The 20,155-nt window shown below is 42.9% G+C and overlaps 1 protein-coding gene across 4 annotated transcripts in view; it reads right to left on the bottom strand.

Annotated features, from left to right (window-relative positions):
• Positions 1–20,155, bottom strand: part of ADCYAP1R1 (ADCYAP receptor type I) — an 857,256-nt gene that overhangs the window by 206,251 nt on the left and 630,850 nt on the right. For all 4 annotated transcript variants that reach the window (XM_078665292.1, XM_078665293.1, XM_078665294.1 and 1 more), the window contains exon 11: positions 6,442–6,511. In XM_078665292.1, coding sequence (XP_078521418.1) covers positions 6,442–6,511 — 70 coding nt within the window. The remainder of the gene's footprint in view (positions 1–6,441; positions 6,512–20,155) is intronic.

The following is a 20,155-nucleotide window of genomic DNA, read 5'->3' as shown; positions in this document are numbered from 1 at the left end:
ACATTGATGACGTCTGGCTCCTGTGGCAGGGGAGCCAGACTGAACTTGACCATTTCTACAATTGGCTAAACTCAAGACATAGAGACATCAGTTTCTCTATTGAATCAAGCAAAAGCAAAATGACTTTCCTGGACATCACAGTAGGCGTCAGCGATGACATCCTAACAACTACCTTGCACAAAAAAGCCACGGATAGGAACACCATCCTCCATTTCAAAAGCTCGCATCCACAGTGCTTGAAAGAAAACCTCCCTTTTGGGCAAATGTTAAGAATCAGAAGAAACTGCACAGATTTGGCAGATTTTGAACAACATGCAACCAATTTTTGTGCGGAAATGGCGAAAAGGGGTTACCCCAAAAAACTCCTTAAGCATTCGAAAAAACGGGCCAGATTCACCCCATGGGAGAATCTCCTTCAAAATAAAGAAAAAAATGAATTGGACGAACTAGTGTGTGTCACGACTTATGGATCACACACAAATCAATTCAAACGCATTATTCTGAAGAATTGGCATTTATTGGAAGATTTGGAACAACCTCTAAGGAAACCCATTTTCGCCATGCGCAAAAATAGTAGCATTGGTCAGCATTTGATCAGGGCTGACAGCTACATTCCAAAACAAAAAAGTGATCTTATATCACAGTGGAACCTAAAACCAATAAGCGGGCACACAAGTGTGGCAATTGTGTATCGTGTTCGACCACCTTGGAAGGCAACACATTTGATCATGACGGGGTCAAATGGAAACATGAAATGTTCACAAATTGTAGGACTAAGAATGTCATCTATGCCGTGGTATGTCCCTGCAATAGAGTGTACATAGGAAAAACGTGTCAAGCAGTTAACGTACGGATCACGCAACACCGATCGAGGATAAAGAAGAAAGTTACCTCTGCACCCATGGTAGAACATTTTATGAATAACAACCATGGTGAAAGTGAATTCAAATGGACAGTACTCACATGGGTAGACCCCAAACACTGCTCACAAGACATTGAGGCCGCGCTCTTACGCAAAGAGGCGTACCTCATCATGAAATTCAATTGTGTAAATAATGGGCTAAATGTATTGAGTGAAGTCAACAGGATATGAATGGCTCCACCGCCTTCACCAGTAATTGCATTTTGCACATAAACTACCAGTCCCACAAACCTTAGCGCCACCAACCCAAGCCTCCACACACTCAGATTGGCCAGCGGCCCCACGTGACCTCCGGGTGCTTTTTCAGAATTACACCAGCGGAAACGCACCGCCTTCCTGCTCCAAACCTGGTAGACACCGCGGCAAATTAAGGACTCACGGTAAGACCCGCGTCCTTGCTGGCGCATACACACGCGCTGCACCGCACGAGGCATTTTCAGTAATTCTGTACTCGTTGCCTTTAGGATTCATTCGGATATTTGGTGACTAGCCCTCATAGTAGATGGTGAACACAACATACCGGGGGCCCAAACTTTTGGACTGCTGACGAATACAACTCCTCTTCGCAAGTAACCGCGAACTAAGTAAGAAACCCTGTTTTTCAGGCTTGGCGCTGATAGTGACTTAAAAAAATTGGTGGCTAAGAATACATGTTAATTCTCGCTTGTAGATCGTGTGAGGGACAGAATATTGGGATCGAAACCACTTTCCTCCACCTCGAGTTCTGAGCGGACGCATCAGATTCGAAGGTAATTTTTTCTGCCTAAATACTCACCACTACCCCTGAATAGTTCTAGCCCTTGGTTACATTAAAATAAATTATTTATTCCAACAACGTTGCTCCTTTGCAGGTTGACATCCATGTTGCATGATGACTAAAGCTCTAAAAATGACAAAGTGACCAAAATCATTGGTTACATGAGGTATGTTACACCCTTGGGTGTATTCATTGGGACAAAGCTCTTTGCACTAATTTGTAAGGCTTATCACCCTAAAACTATCCCTTTTTCTCCTTTTTCAAACAGTATCTGCGGATAATTTCCCACGCCCTGATGAGAATCCAATGATTCACACATTGGGATTCGAAACGCGTCGGCAATAAGTCATTGCGCTTGTCCAAATTCATTTTTGGTTCCCATTCCTGTGCTTTTATAAAAATGTTCTTTTGTAATGACATGATAACAGGAAATTGGGCTGTTAGTGAATAAGACTTTAAACTCATTTTCATCCATCAAACACACCTTGATGATACTGTTTCTTCTCACTGTTTTGAAATAATTGTTTATCACTGTTATAATTTGATAGCACAATTGCACTTGTTTCAATTTATTGATTGTATATAATGTTTCGCTGCTTTTCCCTGCAAGAAATTTGTTTGCTCAATGTGAAGTTGACTATGTATCTTTCCTTGTTTTTCTAAAAAATAATCACATCAGAAAAAGTCTGAAAGCAAATGACATAAATTAAATGTCTGAGTTAACTAATTAATGTGGTTTTCTCTTTGCTGTACATTAACGTGTTCCCACAAGAGGCATAGGTATTCCCCCTTTCTGGTATACTTTTAGAAAGTTGACATTTCCTTGCCTCAATCATTTGGTGCCTGCAGCCTGTCTCTGGTCACATGACTGGGTGTAGCTGACAGTTGAGTTTTGTGTATTCCTCCTCACAATAGGGAGCTTAAATGTGTCTGGATTGACCATCACTAGCTGGATGGGAGGAGGATATGTACACAGCCCACTTACACCTGAATAGGATGTGTCCTGACTCCACACAAAGGGCTGCATACCTTCTGTAGTTAGTCTGGAGCCAGGGCAGGGAAGGCAGGATGCACAGGGACTTCAAAGGGAAACCTCTAGAAGTATCTCCCCCAATTCAAAGGCCAAACTGGGTATAAATACTGAACTTGACACACCATTTCAGTACACTTCTGGGCCTGTGGATACTCTGGCAGGAAGAAAGACTGTTGTGCTTCTACAAGTACTGCCACTTTGCTGGATTGCTCCTCTAAAAGAGTTGCTGCCCAGGTTTGCTGACTCCTGCTCTCTTTCCTGCGAAAGTAGAACTAGACATGCAACTTCATCTTGAACCAGAGACCGAAAAGTGACTCATAGAGCTAGTCTGCTGGCCTCCTGAACTGACCTCAAGGCTCCTCAACTAACTCCTGGCCCCAGCTGAAGTGAGTTTCTAATACCCAAGTGTTGCTCCGCAGGTCCTGGACCGTTGGTGGGGCTCAGCGCTCTTGAGATCAAGCTTTTGGGCTCTTCGTGAATGTAAATGGACCTGTTCATACAGAGACAGTGCTGCTCACATTGAAATCCAGCACTAGCCACCATCAGACCGTAAAATCCATGCAGCATTGACAGCCTGCAGGGGACTGCCAATTCAAAGCTCCAACTCATCAGTCTATGATGTCCAGCCTGCCCCTCGCCCCAAACCGACAAACACTCATGACATTCTCCTGGCTCCCCACGATGCTGTCCAACCTGAATGGGACTCTTGGCACAAAACTTGAGAAGGTAAACCTTCAGCGGGACAAATCTGAGACTCTATCCAACCTGCGCTCCATCGTTGTTGGCCTGAGCTTTTGACTTTGACCTGGTCCAGTCCGACCAGATAGCGCTTTGTGGTTTTAGGCACAATCATACACTTTACTTTAAAAAAATTCATGAATCCGGTTCTACTGATAGGATTTTTGTTGTTTTGATTTTATTTTATTTCTTAAATTCTGCTGTTTTTCTAACCTTGTGTGGGGGGGGTTTGTGTTGTGTTTTCACTGTTCTACTGTTTGGTGTGTTGCACAAATACTTTACACATTGCCTCTAAGTTAAGCCAGACTGATGTGTGCCAAGGTACCAGGGGTAAGAGCAAAGGTTAATTTGGGGTACACTTGTGACTTATCCTGACAAGGATTGTGGTAGCTGCTTAACCAGGGCTCACACCACAGTCAACCAATAACCCAATTTCTAACATGTTCTCACAATTAAACCTCTGTAGGCTAGGTGGTTGGATGAATCAGTGGACAAGAATGAAGTCAATAGATGAGAGAGCGATTTATAAAGTATGTGAGTGAAGATCCCTCAAACACTGGAAAACGTAACTTGGTTATAAAAGCAGTGGAATTTAAGAAGGAGCTATTCAATAGGAGAGTGATGAATGTGGAACAGACATTGCATAAAATGGAGGACATCTTGGGCATGATGGAGTGCAATTGCAACATAACAGAGTTACCCACTGGGGGCTGAATGAGTTACAGCACTGTACAATTACAGCCATGATCTATATGAAGGTGCAGCTACAAACTCTCGAATGTGCATGCAGAGGAACCTAGGTCTGGCAAAATAAGCAAAGTAGAAAAAGACATACTCTTGTAATCTATTTACATGGTGCCGTATTGTAGCAGTGCCTAAAGATATCTACTATTCGCCATGGCTCTATAGAAAGTTAAGTAACATAAATCTGAATGTCTTATCCTTTAATAGAGCGAAATTTAGTATTGGCGATTCCTCACATAGGCCTGGGTGCACTCATATACAATATACTTTAGAAATCTATAGGGGCAAGTGTTTCCCACTAGCGAGCTACGGCAGTGGAATCTGAGGGTATGGTGGAGTTATTTCATTTCAAATAGCCGAAAAACACATTTTTAAGGGGCCTCATGGGAGTCCCACAAAGTGTACCTTATGAAATTGTACATGAAGAATTAAGGTTAGATTTTATTACAGCTCAGTTGCACCTCTGCCCTCTAAAGCTTTATACCTTAATTTGGGTAAAGGAGGAACTTGGGGGCCCATTGGGATGACGGGCAGAACGCAATGCCACCACGGAAAGGCAGGCGGTCTTCACTTTGGGGTCCCCCTGCGGGCCCCCATGGTGAAGGCAAGGTGGGGGTGCACATGGGGGGTGCCTGTGGTACCCCCCTGCATTTGCATACACAATGCGGCAGGCACCGCACAGTTCCTGCCGCTTTGTGTATGCAAATGCATCACATGCATTTTTAGCATTGTGGCTGGCGGTGCTGAGAGCACCGCCTGCCACAATTTAAAAAAGGCAGTATGCGCCCGCCACTGTGGTGGGCGCATCCAAATACCCCCCACGGGACCCCCGCCCTTATGGCAGGCAGTCCCATAATCTGATAGGATGGCGGGCGGACTAAGTCCGCCCGCCATCCTAATGACCCCCTTAGTCTTAATAGACTGATTTTGCAGAATTGCTTGAAATTAGAAAAATCCTCCCGGATACCATGACTGGCATGCTTGGAGCATAATCTTCGGCCTTTGGGGAGGTCTGATCTGTATGATAATCCTTTTACCATAACCCACCCTGATGGGAAATGGATTGAAACTGTCTTTAGGGATAAGCTGGCATCAGAACGTGAGGATTCTGCACTAATGAAACATTCCATGCAATGTGCAATATTAGTGCAAACTGTAAGTAATAGCAAACCTTACTTGACCTAGAATGTAACACGATATCAACACCATATATTGACTTACTTCTGGCTAAATTTATTCCCTTGCTTGATCCCTTTTAATCATGGTTGTTTTACGAAATCTGACTCACCCCTGTGTAACTGTGACAATACATCAATCAACAATACATTACATATTGTTATGATTTGCCCCAAAAACAAAAATCTGAGACATAAATAGTTATGCCCAATTTTAAAATTAATGAATTTTACGCACATTAGGGTGCGCTTTTTGATGGGTGTATCAAAATAGAATGGGTTTGGTAATAAATAATCGTATGTATTTTTTATGACTTGGCTTTTATGATTGTATTTATAAACTTGAATAAAGATTATGAATTAAATTGAGTTGAGTAACATAAATATTCATAGCTGGAAAACACTTAATAACCATCTTCTGTTCTTACAAAGAAGATCTTGTTAGGCACACACATTACAGAAATCCCTTTTCAATGGGCAGTCACAACCCTAACCACCCTGATGGTAGCTACCAGAAGTGTCCTATAACTACTCAGAGGCTATAACTGAATACATGGTTAACAAGCATAGTGATTTGGCCAGATTCACAGGATCTTGAGCCAAGGCCAGGATTCAAACTGGGTTCCCCGGTTCCAAAGTCAGCAGCTCTAGTCGCTAGGTCACATCATAAATGACTTGCCCAGAGCTCTACAGAACGCTGCACATGCTGCAGTAGAAATGGCAGCCCTGCATATGCCCAGAGAAATAAAACAAGGACAGTTCTGGTAGTTGATTGTAAATACCATCTGAATCCAATTTGTGCCATGAAAATCCTCAAACCAATTTTATGAACAGCCATAATAAATGTATGTATGTAACTCTATATCACACTTAATTTGATGTTAAATGATGGACACACAGCAATTGGGTCCAGGAGAAACCATTCATAGTTGGTTAGATGGACAATTGGCGAGGGAGTTCAAATTTGTTTAATATTAAAGTTATTTCTTCACGATTGGGCACACCATATTTATTAGTATGTAGATAATTTATGTTAGTAAATTAATTAATATTTCCAACTGATTTGACTTACCATTATTGATGCAATCACTGGGCCTTTGATCACCCACCACAATGCAGTGTTATCATTCATATCCCAGCAGCTGAAAATATAAAAAGATTTTGAACAGAAAGTTAAAATAGCTTTAATTAAATAGATTGTTTTCAAAATAATGTTAATTTCTCAACGAAATAATACCCGCAGAGATAAGATGTTCTTTGACTGTATCAGTTAGAGTGGTAATATAATTGATGCAAAGGTACATATGTGGTCAATTTACTTTGGTTTGTTGTTGAAATTACGATGTGCTACAAAAACTATGTTCAGTAAGATGGAATAGCCAGATCATCTGCACATGATATACAAATCACTTTTTAATGGTGCAATTTTTCCAGATGGTTTTATTGTTTGAAAAAAAGGCAAAATTGGACCACCATCACACTTGCTTTTCAATTTTAGTTCATGCACCACTTGCCACAAAAATCAACTATAGATCCGGATTATGTTTAGGATGAGATAATTAATACACCTGATAAATTCATCCCTGGGGAATTCGTGATGTGCAACAAATACCTGCAATTGCTTGTTTTGCCTTTTGAAATAGGGCACAACATGCAGACTTTGGTGCATCCAGCAGAACTCAAAAAGTCATACATACACCCATTACTGAACAAAACAAACCTTGATCCACTGAACCCTGACAACTACTGACCGATTCCAAATGGACCTTTCCTGGGCAAACTGATAGAAAGAGCAGCATTTCCCCTGATGTCACAAATCATTGAAGATATTGCCATACTTTCAGACTGCCAAGCGGGATTCCATCCAGGAAGAGGACCATAATCTGACCTGAAGATCACAGTTGACCACAACAGGGTTGCTGCGCTACTTCTCTTGGACCTCTCAGCTGCCTTTGACATGGTTGACCATGACACTCTGGTACAAAGACCCTAAGAATCCAGCATAGAGGGGACTGCTCTAGACTGGATCACATCCTACCTTCGTAACAGAACTAATGTCATCCATGCCCCACTTTTCTCATCCAAGCTGTACTTCATGAAAGCAAGGGTCCCTCAAAGCTCTATCATTTCGTCCATGCTTTTCAACATCTACTTGAAGTCATTACCGGCACTGATTAATCATTTCACCTCACGTGCTATAACTATGCAGATGACATGGAAATACTCCTTCAACTCGTGCCCCAAAGACATTGGAAAGCCGCCTATTTTCAGCAAACTGATAGAAAGAGCAGCATTTGCCCAGATGTCACAATTTATTGAAGATAATGCCATACTTTCAGACTGCCAAACGGTATTCCATCAAGGAAGAGGTACATATTATCTGCCCTCGTTGCCATCTGGTTGGACCTGAAGAACACAGTTGCCCACATTAGGGTTGCTTTGCTACCTCTCTTGGACCTCTCAGCTACCTTTGACATGGTTGACCATGACACTCTAGTACAAAGACTCTATGAATCTTGCATAGAGGGGAATGCTCTAGACTGGATCACATCCTACCTACGCACCAGAACTAATGTCATCCATACCTCCCCATTCTCATCCAAACTGTACTCCACAAAAGCAGGAGTCCTTCGAAGCTCTTTCATTTTGTCCATGCTTTTCAACATCTACATGAAGTCATTACCGGCACTGATTGATCAATTTTACCTCACGTGCTATAACTATGCAGAAAACATGGAAATACTCCTTCAACTGGAATGCCCCAAAGACATTGGCAAGTAACTTATTTTCAGCTGTCTCAGAGCCGTGGATCAATGGATGACATGGAGCCATCTCAAATGGAATACCTCCAAAATGGAAAACTCTTGTGTGGCGATTGAAAAAATGATGACCTGTTTCCCGCCTGGCCTGATGATCTGGGAATACTGACTAAAGTATCAAAGGAAGTAAGACACCTTGGAATGACCATGGGCTCCAAGCTATCAATGAATGCCCAGGTGTACAAACTGGCAAGATCAACCTTTGTTACTATAAAAAACTCTGTGTCGAATCTTCCCCCATTTGGGATTCCCACACAAGGTCCAGGCTACTATCTTTCTTGTTCTGTCCAAACTCAATTACTCCAAAAGCCTCTACCATGGATCACCTTTAATGACTATGAAAAGATTACAAAGGATTCAGAACTCATCTACCAGACTACTCTTACATATAACGATGGAAGAACACCCACGATAGTCACAATCCATAAAGAGGGTAAACCCAGATCGAACTGTACATCATATAGACCCATCTCCCTCCTAAACCCGGAGCCCAAAATCCTTGCTAAACTACTTGCTAACCGTCTTGTTAAGGTAATCAGTGACCTGGTGCACCCATATCAGTCGGGCTTCATGCACCACCGTAACACAGCACTGAAACCTCCGGAGGCTACATGGGGTGATGGGGCAGCTGGGCACGTTGTGGGAGCCAGCAATTGTAGTCTCCTTAGACGCCACAATGGTGTTCGACACTATAGAATGGCCCTACCTTTTCACATTGCTGGAGAAATTTGGATTTGGAGAGTGATTTATTCAGTAGATCAGGCTCCTTTATTCCAAACCCTTAGCACAGGTCGTAGTGAACAATAGAAGATCTATGCTTTTGCATTGGGGCGTGGTACCAGACAGGGGTGTCCACTCTTCCCCCTCCTTTTTGCCATAGCTTTGGAACCCCTTGCATGGATCCAGAGGGACCCGGCCATACGGGGATTGTGTTGGGCTTCGTCATGGTAGTACCGCATCTCATTATACATCGACGATATTCTATTGTTCCTAGCTGCTCCCACGGAGTCGCTGATTGTAGTGTTGGATATATTCGCAATCTTTGGGAGATTCTCCGGATACTCCATTAACTGGGGCAAACCCCTCCTCTATGTTCTGAAAGGGGACCACCCAGCAGTCCCCAGGGACTGTCTAATTCAAAACACCACTGAGGGCTTCAAATATTTGGGAAATTATGTGACATCAAACCCCCAGCTTTGCTACAATCGTAACCTACTCCCGTCACTACAAAGATTGAACCGAGATATCACAGCATGGAGAGCGCTCCCACTATTGTTGCTTGGCAGAGCGGCACTCTTCAAGATGATGTCACTGCCTCGCTTTCTATATGCACTACAAAATTTCCCTGACCTGGTGCCTCCCAGCTATTTTAAGGAAATCGAAGGCATGCAGAGGGATTTATTATGGAAAGGGAAGCCTAGAATAGCACTCCACAAACTTGCCCTTAACGGGTATGATGGTGAAATCAGTCTCCCCGACCTAAAGAAATACTTTTGGGCAGCACATCTAGCAGCTATTAATCACGGCACGTATCGAAGATTGGATAACCCAGGTTACGCCATGGATAGCTGGGTTCTCCCAGGGGGAAACTACAACAGAGCACTCTACTTCAGACCAAAACGCTTTCCCCTAACTTGGCCGATGAAACACTTGGTACATATCTGGCATGCCATGAGGAGTTTGGGGTGGGACAAGAAACTGACATCAGCCACGCCACTCTGGGACTCCGAGACCCCGGTGATCTCTGGAAGTCAAAGGGATTTGACAAATGGGACCTTATTGGGATCTCGACCGTTGGAGATATGTGGGTTGGGGGGGCAGTGGTGTCTTTTGACTACTTGCAGCAGAAATATGAACTAGCAAACTAAGAATATTTCCGTTACCTCCAGATCCGTCATGAACTGCAGACAAACATACCCACATGCTCCACTCTCCCGGACTATACTCCTCTCGAGGATAGGCTGCTGGATGGGTACCTACCAGATAAAACTATATCCCTCTATACAGAAAACTCATTAATAACGTAGCTGAACCCCTCCAGGGACTCAGGGCAAAGTGGGAAAGAGATGGCCTCGAGCAAGATGATGAGGAATGGCAAGAAGTGTTATCCTCTCCAAGGGAAGTGGCCGTATCGGCTAGGTTGCGACAGGTTCAGCTTAAAATCTTTCACAGGGTGTATGTCACTGGGCCCTGTGTGGTCCGAATGGGGCGAAGTTAGGGGAGTGAATGCAGACGACAGTGTGGCTCAGAGGGAACGTTCATGCATATAATTTGGGAGTATCCAGAGATACTGGCGCCAAATTCATACGGTGCTGATTGAGGTACTGAGTCTTGATATCCGGCTTGAGGCAAAGAGGTGTCTTTTGAATGTGTGAGAACCCACAGAAGAATGGGCAAGACCTGCGTGACGCTGGGGCTGATGTTGGCGAAAAGGAATATTGCTCAACAGTGGGGGGCCACGTCCTTTCCAACACCTTTGGAATGGAAAAAAACATGGACTGGGGCATGTTCCGGGAAAAGTCTGTCTATGTGGCGAGGGGGTGCCCAAAGAAATGGTTGTTGATTTGGGGGGCCTGGAACATGTACTGTGGGGAGATCTGTAGTCCGCCCCGTAGTGTCGACCTGGATGACCTCTCCGCACCATAAGATGTAACCACAGTGCCTTAGGGCTTTAATCTGATTGCTTCTAAGATTTATCGAAATGTCTCTGAATGACCTACTCCTTATTGTAACTTGTGAATATGCTTTGTGTATCAGTTCTGATTTGTGTTTTGTTTTATATCAATAAAAAGAAAATATAAAAAAAAAAAGATGGAATACCACATCTCTCCTGCCTTGAAAGCCCTGCATTGGGTACCAGTTGCCAGAAGATCCACGTTCAAGATGCTTTGCATCACCCATAAAGCGGTACATGGAACGTGACCAATCTTCAACAGGAATAAAATCACTAAACACATTCAACAAAGAAACCCTTGCTCTAGCAACTTGCTTCAAAATCCGAACATACAAGAACAAAAAACATGGGTGGCACATCCTTTTCTTTCCAAGTAGCCAAACTATGGAACTCTTTACTCCCCATTATAAGATCCAGGGATAATCACCATCTCTACAGAAAACTACTCAAGAATTGGCTCTTACCCACATAACCACCATACTAAAACAGAAAATTACAGCATATACCTCTGCATATAACAATTAATATGCACTATAGATATGTACCTATATATGTGTATTGCTTTGTATAAACGTGTATAATAATTGTTTTTAAAAATATAGATATTCCTTAGTTCTGCTGAACAAATGTACATATTACTGATAGTTACTTTATTCTATGTTTTTAACATGTATATGAGTGACTGCATAAATAAGTAAATCTTTCATCATAACTATTTATCTACAATTGCTGCCAGTATGTATTGGCAGATCAAACCAGCCAATATGTACCAGGGGAAAATTACCGTGATGTGTACTTAATCACACTGGTGCAATAAACTTATAATTCCAACCCCTGCACAAACTAGGGTTTCTGCGAGGGCCAAAATCAACCGGCACTCCTGTAATTAGACCTACTGTGTCTTCACTACACACAGATTCATCTTTTGAATGTATTTGTGCACATATGTTTAATATTTGCATAGCACTATGGTAGTAGAGGGATGTATATTTGTTTTGCCATTCTAGCATTAGAGTGCACTTCAGAAATATAAAAGAGCCTGGTTGATGCTTCCTCCACAAATGTTTTCAATGTTGGCTATCATACAATACAACATTTTCGCTAGGACTGGTTTGGGTTCTGCCGAATTATGTACAATTTGTGTGTGAATTCCTCTGCAACCAAGATCCAAATGACTAAGAGGGGAAAAGATCCTACTCAGTCAATTTATAAATAGCTGACCAGCCTTTCTAGAAAGCGTGACTTGGAGTTGTCAAGCCTGCTAGTGTGCCTTGGCAGACACATCCCAACTATTCTACACGGCTAAATAATTTTAGAAAATGTTAGAAACTATATTGGTGTAAAACTAGAGTGGATGTTCCCATCTGCCTGCCATTAACATCCAGATTTATACTCGGCTGTATCTGTCTGAGACGTGTTTGTGTCTCAGCTCTCACATGCCACACATGTTTCTTCTATGCAATGAATAATAATCCACATTTGTAAACCGCGAACAATCACCCGTAAGGGTCTCCAGACACTGGGGCCGTCAAGAAGATTAAGGAAGCTATTGTCCAGAGTCACATGGTGCTGGGTTAATCTGCCGCCGGCGCTGGGGATCCCCAGATTCCAGCGTCAGTCACCCTGGCCGCGGCGCCACACCTCTCCCTGCTCCCTGATTATTACGTTATGCACAAGACCTATACACAGCGCCTAGTTTGTGAAAGAAAGAGTACCGGTGTCCGAAGCTCAACTCAGAAGCTAGCTGACTGTGCAATAAAACATCCGTACTGAAAATCATGGCTGGTAGTGTTAAATCCACAACCAGACACTCCCTTCCCCTTGTTCTTCCGGTTGCTCGTCCCTGCTGTCTCTCTCTTTTTGACGGTTTTGTCCGATTTCTCTTCCTCCGGCTTTCTGATCTATTGGGTACATTCATCAACATTTCACACAGTGCAGAGCAGCTAGCCACCTTGCTGCACTGTGTGAAACGGAAAGGGCAGGAATACACTGTGTTTAACTTTATACTGCTCATTCCTGTCCTTTTCTTGTGCTGGCTTACTATGTGCTGCATAACGGCAATGCATGCATTCTTGCACCATGGTGCAAGGGTGGCTGAATTTCAGACAGGATTGTTTCTGTCCAGGAGGGACACCTTCCTGCACAAAAACAATCCTCTGAGACATTTTCCTCTTTCTATGTGTGCTGCAGAATACAGCACACATAAAAAAGGGGGAAAACGACCAGAAGTGAAGATATTCCTCCTTGTTACGCCTCACTCAGGAAGGCGCAGCATTTGGGCCCATTCCAGCTCTACCAGTAATGATAAATTTGGGAAAGCACCCAAATCCATGGGTGGATGTGTGGGAACACCCACTCTCCACCCGCGGAACGCCTCCCTGGGGCAGAGTAACACAACACAGAGATTTGTGCTACGTTGCTCTACTCTAGATTTATCAAGCCATGCAGGGCCACGCAAGGTGGCCTTGCACGGATTAATAAATTAGACTTAGTAGTTCGGTTGCCATTGCACGCCCTTAAGTGGAGCAAGTGCAACGCAACTCGTCAATAAATCTGCCCCTGTGTTTTTCCCTGTTTTTTACTTGGTAAATATCTGGCACATGAAAAATAAGTAGGGGCTGCAAAAATAAGTGCTGGCAACCACTGGCTTAAATTGAGCACTGCTATAAGGTAATGTTTTAAAAACCCCTAAATAAGAAATCAGAGTATCTGTGGGGGGAGGCCCTGCCTTTCTGATTATTGTAATGTAAAATGGTCTTTTTGCTAAATTATATTTTGTTAAAGTTTGAAAATTACACCTTCAGATAAGAAGGCAAACAATCCACATTTTAGAAAGCTCGAGATACAACCTCGAATTGCAGCAGTGCTAAATTTGAAGCACAAATAGGGGAAATAGGGGGAAATAGGAGGAAGAGAAAGTAAGAAAAATTGGAATCAAGGGAGAAAACAAGGACAATAAAAAGTCTACAAGAATGAGATGAAGGGGCATCTGATGCTGCATCAAATAGAGAAGTGTAATCACAAACACGCCTTGGTATTCGGCACCTTTGACTTTTGATAACACCAGCTTCCAGCTTCTTGAGGAAAACATTGGGGCCCAGCACTTATTCATTTACAAATTAGGCACTGTTTGGAGCTGACTGATGAATGGATATCATTTTAATCAGAAAAGTACCATCATGTTGGGCATATGTGGTGTGGCCCCGTTCTCTTGGCTCCGTTCTCAAAACAGCTCCCCCTCAGCAGTGCAGCAGTCCAACAAGTGAAGAACATCTTGGGCTGTATTACAGAAAGTACCCCGGGGGCACAAGGGGCAGTGTACCCATTTTGTGCAGTCTTATACACTTAGGTATCACAGAAGGGGCCATAGACGATTGTGCGTCCTTTTCTGTAATACTGAAAGCGCTGGCACAGATTTAGTGCCAGCCCTATCTCAAGAGGGCATTCTCTAATTTGCATGGGGGTGTGGCCTCAATGAAATGAAGGAATATCTTTGCCTCCTCGCCTGCGCCATATTATGGTCCTGGGTGCAAAGGCAAAGAAGCTGCCAGGAGGTGCACTGAAAGTGTGGCTCAAAAAGGTGGTGCACTGTCAGCAGAGGGGTTCCATGGAACTCCCTTAACATCCCGTTGCAGTCAGGTTCAGTCGCACATTGCACCCAACTGCAAAGGGAGCTCTAATCCCACCTCAAAGTGCAAGTGGGTTGACTCCTGCACAGTGAAATATGAAGCAGCTTTAAAACAACTGCTCTGTATTTCACTTAAATGCGCAGCCTCAAGGACAGCACAGGTTTGTGGGTACCTTGAGGGCAGTACATTCTCTGTAAGATGCTCCACTTTTCCTGTTTGTGGACGGTGCACTTCTTTAAGGGTGCACCATGGTGCAAACAGGAAAAGTGTGCGCTTTGTGTAGTAAGGTCCCTGGTGTCTGTTTCATCATGAAACTCATCTTTAACTAACAGAGCCAGATGCTCTGGTCCTCATGCGCCCTGATGTTATGCAAGCTTTGCAAAACTCTGCCCTTACATTCTCCTGACCAACATGCTCAGGTACTTGGCCCACTCATTTTCCCCTCCTACACAAACTACTCTTATGCCATCTTCCTGGGACTGTCAGCCTCACAAATCAATAGGCCGCAGAGCATTCACAACAAATTTGTGAGGCAGGCCTGTGTAAATTTGATCACAATTCTCCAGCACTCTGGCACCATGCTGTTTGCATATCAGATTGCTGCACACATGCTGTCCAGGTCAGCCTCCCTCCTCAAAGAAAAGACCTTTTCTTTGTTAAGGAGAAATGCAGAGGTTGATCCTTGGGGATCTAGGAGGCATATTATCAAGAACAGCGTTACAATTATCGCCGGTTTAGCGGCAGAAGGCTGCAGCTAAAACGACGATAATGGGCTTGATAATATGCCCTGGAGAATTCCAATAGAAGCCCAGGTTGACACCAGAACCTGGGCTTCTATGGGAATTCACAAGTTCATATTATTATAATTATTATTATTATATTTCTAAAGCGCACTGTCACCTTACAGGCACCCTGGCGCTGCCCACTTTCAGAGAAAAACGCAGTTGTATGGCTACACAGTAGCAGATAACTAAATTGTCGGGAAGAGCCAGGTTTTAAGCCTTTTCCTGAACGGCAGAAGCTCATTAATTTGTTTAAGTTCCAGAGGTAGGATATTCCACAGCTTTGCAGCTGCCACCCCAAAGGATCTGCCACCTGACCTCACCTTCTTAAATTATCAAGCCCATTATCGCCGTTTTAGCAGCAGTTTTTTGCCGCTAAACCGGCAATAATTTTTAACACTGTTCTTGATAATAGGACCCTTAGGACCTTAACTGTAGTACGGCCTCACATTTTCCAGACCACTAACGTACTGGATATTACAGGCTCAAACCTCATCTGTTTGCATAGTGCCCCTGCCTGCTTCATCTTTTTCTATGGCCTGTGGTCTGTTCTGAGGTTAAGGTTTTCTTTGTGCCATGATGAATCTAGGTCACCATGCGCTTCATAAATAATTAATAAATAATCGCAACCCTAAACAAAGTCACTGAGCACTGAAAAAGGAGCGTAGGTCTACTGAGGCAAATGCTTTGAAGGTTTTAAAATAATGCACCAAGATAGCTGTTAAGGTTTTCCCCATACAAATCTGCCAAGTTTAGGAAAAAGGAGGGCGCTACATTTTTCCATTTAGTCATTTTTATTAGAATATTATATAAGGCTAATAATCGGTCATATTAAACATTAAAACAGACAATACAGAGTATCTAGTAAGTATGCATAATTTAAAAGACGTATAAATATAATATCAAATATAATATTAATAATGCTACGAATGCTATTCATAGCCGCAAAACGTTCGATTTATTTTGTATTAAGAAATCGTACAAGTATGACAAAAGTAAATCTCAAGTATTTAGATCTTCTATTATTTTTAGTGGTATCTCTGACTCATGGAGTATTTCTAAACCTGATTCTGAGTTTACTGTTTTCTACTTCCTACATTGTTCACAAATCATGGTTGGATCCAATTAATTTCCAATCATGTTGCTGTGTTAACTTCCTTAAAACAGTGTGCTGGGAAGTCTGTGCTGCTCTGTGGAAGCTGTAACAATGGCAATACAATAGAAGCAATAGAAACTCCTGGGCCCAGATTTTCAAATACGTCACGCAACTCAGTGCAGCACTCAAAGTTGCTGCACTGCATTGGGTGACAGGGAGAAACCAGGAGAGCACCATATCTGCATAGATATGGCACTCTCCTCCCCTCTCCCTGGCGCAGACTTTTGCTGCTGAGAGTCATGCACTCAACTTTGCTCCATAGTGCAAGGGTGTGTGTGTGAGTCTAGCATAAGTTTTGTACTGGAATGGTGCCCTTCCATTACAAAGTACTGTAACTAGAAAAGTTTTAAAACTTTTCCTGCTTTGTATGTGTGCTGTACAGTGCAGCACACATGCACTGTGGGGAAAGAAAGGAGAAATAGAAACAAATGTAGGTCGGCCAGTGCTTAATTTGTAAAATTTTAAGTGCCAGGGCTCTGACCAGGAGGCCACTGCAGCTTGAACACCCATCGCCCTAGGCATCACTGCCAAAACAACTCCTAACCATCTCGCTCACCTGTAAGTGCGACAGTTCAGATTATTCCAGGTTCCCAAAGCTAAAGGAATGCCTGGGGAGGCAGGTATTAGCACTACTTTAATGTATATTGTATTCCTAAACAACTGTTGCTCTGCTTATCTTTAAATTAGATGAGCAGCGCCACCATGTGGTAGACTGTTCTAAGTATGGTGTTGACAATTAGGTGCCGAGCACCGGAAACCAATTAAGTGTCGGTGCTGAGCACCCGAAGGCACCGGCTCAAATTAAGCATTGACTGGTAGGACTACCATGGTCAGGAAGACCAATGGGGTTGGACAAGGTCAGCCAGGAGTCCAAGGACCAAAGGGACCAAGCTCAAGATGACATGGACAAGCGGAACCAGGATCAAGAGGGCAAGGATCAGAGGGTGCAGTACCAGGAGGACCAAGAAGACAAGAAACAGGGCCTGTAGGACCAGGAAAACCTACACCAGGTGGGACGAGGACTAGAAGGGCCAGAAGAAAAGAGGCAATCCAGTGCCTGAGACCATCGCAAGTGACAAGCTGCCCTTTCATAAATACTGTTTGATTGATTGATTGAAGATGGACTAATGGTACATAAAGAATCAGGACCTGAGGTACCCTAACTAGGAGGTACCAGTGAAAAGAACCAGGACACGGTGAGCAGGGTTAAGAGGGCACCTTTGTATTCACAGTCTGTGTGTTTGTGGGAGCATGTATATGCAGTGAATTTGTAGCAAGCATGAAGTAATCAGATTTCACGTATGGTGAAAGCCTGAGTGCTGGGACCAGTGGATGCATTTTGGACATCAACAGACAGTGGAGCAATATAGGCTGCATTCCTGTGGATGCAGGGTAGAGACCCCAACACTGAACTGAGGAATGATGGAGAAAAGTAACAACATAAATGAAATGAGGTGCTAGTTACCAAAAGGGTGCTGATTAGTTCTTCCCTAGCAATTAAATGTGGCATATGGTAGGTTTTAGACCTGGCATCTTTTGGCATGATTCCCCTGTCTTTTACTTTCTGACCTCCTGTTTTTGATGAGACCCTGGGCTTAATTGTTCACGGTTTACTGTCTCAGCGCACTTTACCACTGCTGATCAGTGCTAAAGTGCAAGTGCTCCCTCTGTTATTGATTGATATTTCCGTGATTGCCATGCATTATTTACTAGGAAGTCCATTGTAATGTGCCCAGTTGTGATCAGGGCCTATAAGTCAAATGCTCCTAGTGGGTCTGCAGCATTGATTGTGCCACCCATACCAGTAGCCTTTTAAAGGTGTCCCAGACCTGCCACTGCAGTATATTTGCATGCAGTTTTAAAATGCCATGTCAGACTGGCAAGTGCACCCACTTGCCAGGCCTCACCCTTCCTTTTATTACATATAAGTCACCGCTAACATAGGGCCAAGGCAGCCCCATGGACTGGATGTGATATACTTAAAAAGGAGGACATGTATTAGTGTGTTTTTACATGTCGTGATAGTGAAATACTGTGCATTTCGTATTTCACTATTGCAAGGCTATCTCTTCCACAGGTTAACATGGGGTCTGGCTGGAAACATTTTTCTAATGCAGATTCCCATTGGAAGATGATAGAAAGTTGGAGTTTGGGATGTCTGAACTCACAATTTAAAAACACATAAATTAGTAAAGATGGATTTTGAATTACGTGTTTAAAAATGTGACTTTTAGAAAGTGGGTATTTTCTTGCTTAAATATTCTGAGCCTGTCTGTGGATTCCACGCCTGGTTTAGACAGGCTGGGGTTGTTTGCGCTATTCACTAGAGATACTCACACACAGGGAGCCAAGGTGTCTATCAAATATTAACAAAGCCTTGAAATTCAATATATGTTTTTTTATTGTGTTTCCAATTACAGTATTAATAATCACAATCACAAATATTTTAAAATGTTTTGGTTTCTACTTTTTAACATTATCTACTTGTGTACTGGTGATGATATAGCTGGAGATATGAATGCATATGAATGCCATATCAACTGTTTCGATATTTCCAAAATCCTCCCACAAAAATTCAAATTTAATAGGTTGCACAAACAGCGCAACACTTGGAGAGCACTCCTTAGCTTATCCTTTTAAAAAAAAAAGAAAGTGTGTTTAGTGTTTGATTACCTTATATTAACTGCCATATAACAGAAAAGAAATTGGGAACTGAAGGAGCATCTGAGTCAGTTACTGTGAGATATGCATGCAATGTAGTTGGTTTAGGACCCAGCTACATTGACAATGATTGTATTCGCTGTATGTCTATATTATGCCAGAGTCACGAGGAGGATGGAAAGTGAATGACTGTTGGTCAGATGGCTCTATTTTCTGCTGTTTAATGCTCTCTGTTTTATGTCTGAAGTTAAGTAGCCTGGACTAGTGTGTAGGATAGCTCCAGTTAATATTGTAGGGGTTATCATTGCTGTTCCACTAGATGATGTCACATACGTCAGAGGATAGTATTAATTCACAAGCTTGATGCTATCCATCATACACTTTTCTAACAACGTTATGCATAAGCACACCTTCAAGTTTGTTGTCATATGAATGGAGCATTCCTCAGCAACCCCCATTCAGTACCTAATACTTTTCATATAAATTCACAAAATCCTCAGCACACGTCTGTAGAGTAATAATAAATACCAATACAAGTATACACAAATTATAAACACAGTTTCAGAAATCTTCTTTTTCTTTTATTCTTTTCTTTCTAATCAGCCAACACGTGTTTCGTCACACAAATTGGGAAATCGTCCAGCGACTTTCTCAAGGCTTCAATGTCATTGGTAGCAACTTTCCATGTGGTGATAATTCCATCCCACATGCTTTAGACTGCGAGTGAGTCTAGTATCCTTGCTTCGAAGTGAGCAAATCTGTAATTTTCAGTAAAAGCACCCCGCTCCGCGCCGTAGTACAGCCGCAACTAGATCAGTATGTCCAGTTCTGGAGTACGTGTAACCTATAACTGTACCACTGTCTATTGTACTTTTCATATAAGCCAGACTACAAACCCACAACTAACCAAGCACAACCACCTTGAAGATGGTGCTTGTCTGAAAAGGCAACTCTGTCTCTCTTAAACCTCTCTGCTTCACTTCATGCTTAGGCACAACTGCAAATTTGCTATGAAATGACTGGAGCCCTTCTCTGACCCTCTTGATTGGTATCCAATTTTTCTCA

Source organism: Lissotriton helveticus, chromosome 10, assembly GCF_964261635.1.
Source record: "Lissotriton helveticus chromosome 10, aLisHel1.1, whole genome shotgun sequence".
Lineage (NCBI taxonomy): Eukaryota > Metazoa > Chordata > Amphibia > Caudata > Salamandridae > Lissotriton > Lissotriton helveticus.
Note: the sequence above shows the minus strand (reverse complement) of the source record. Positions and strands in the feature narration are given on the sequence as shown.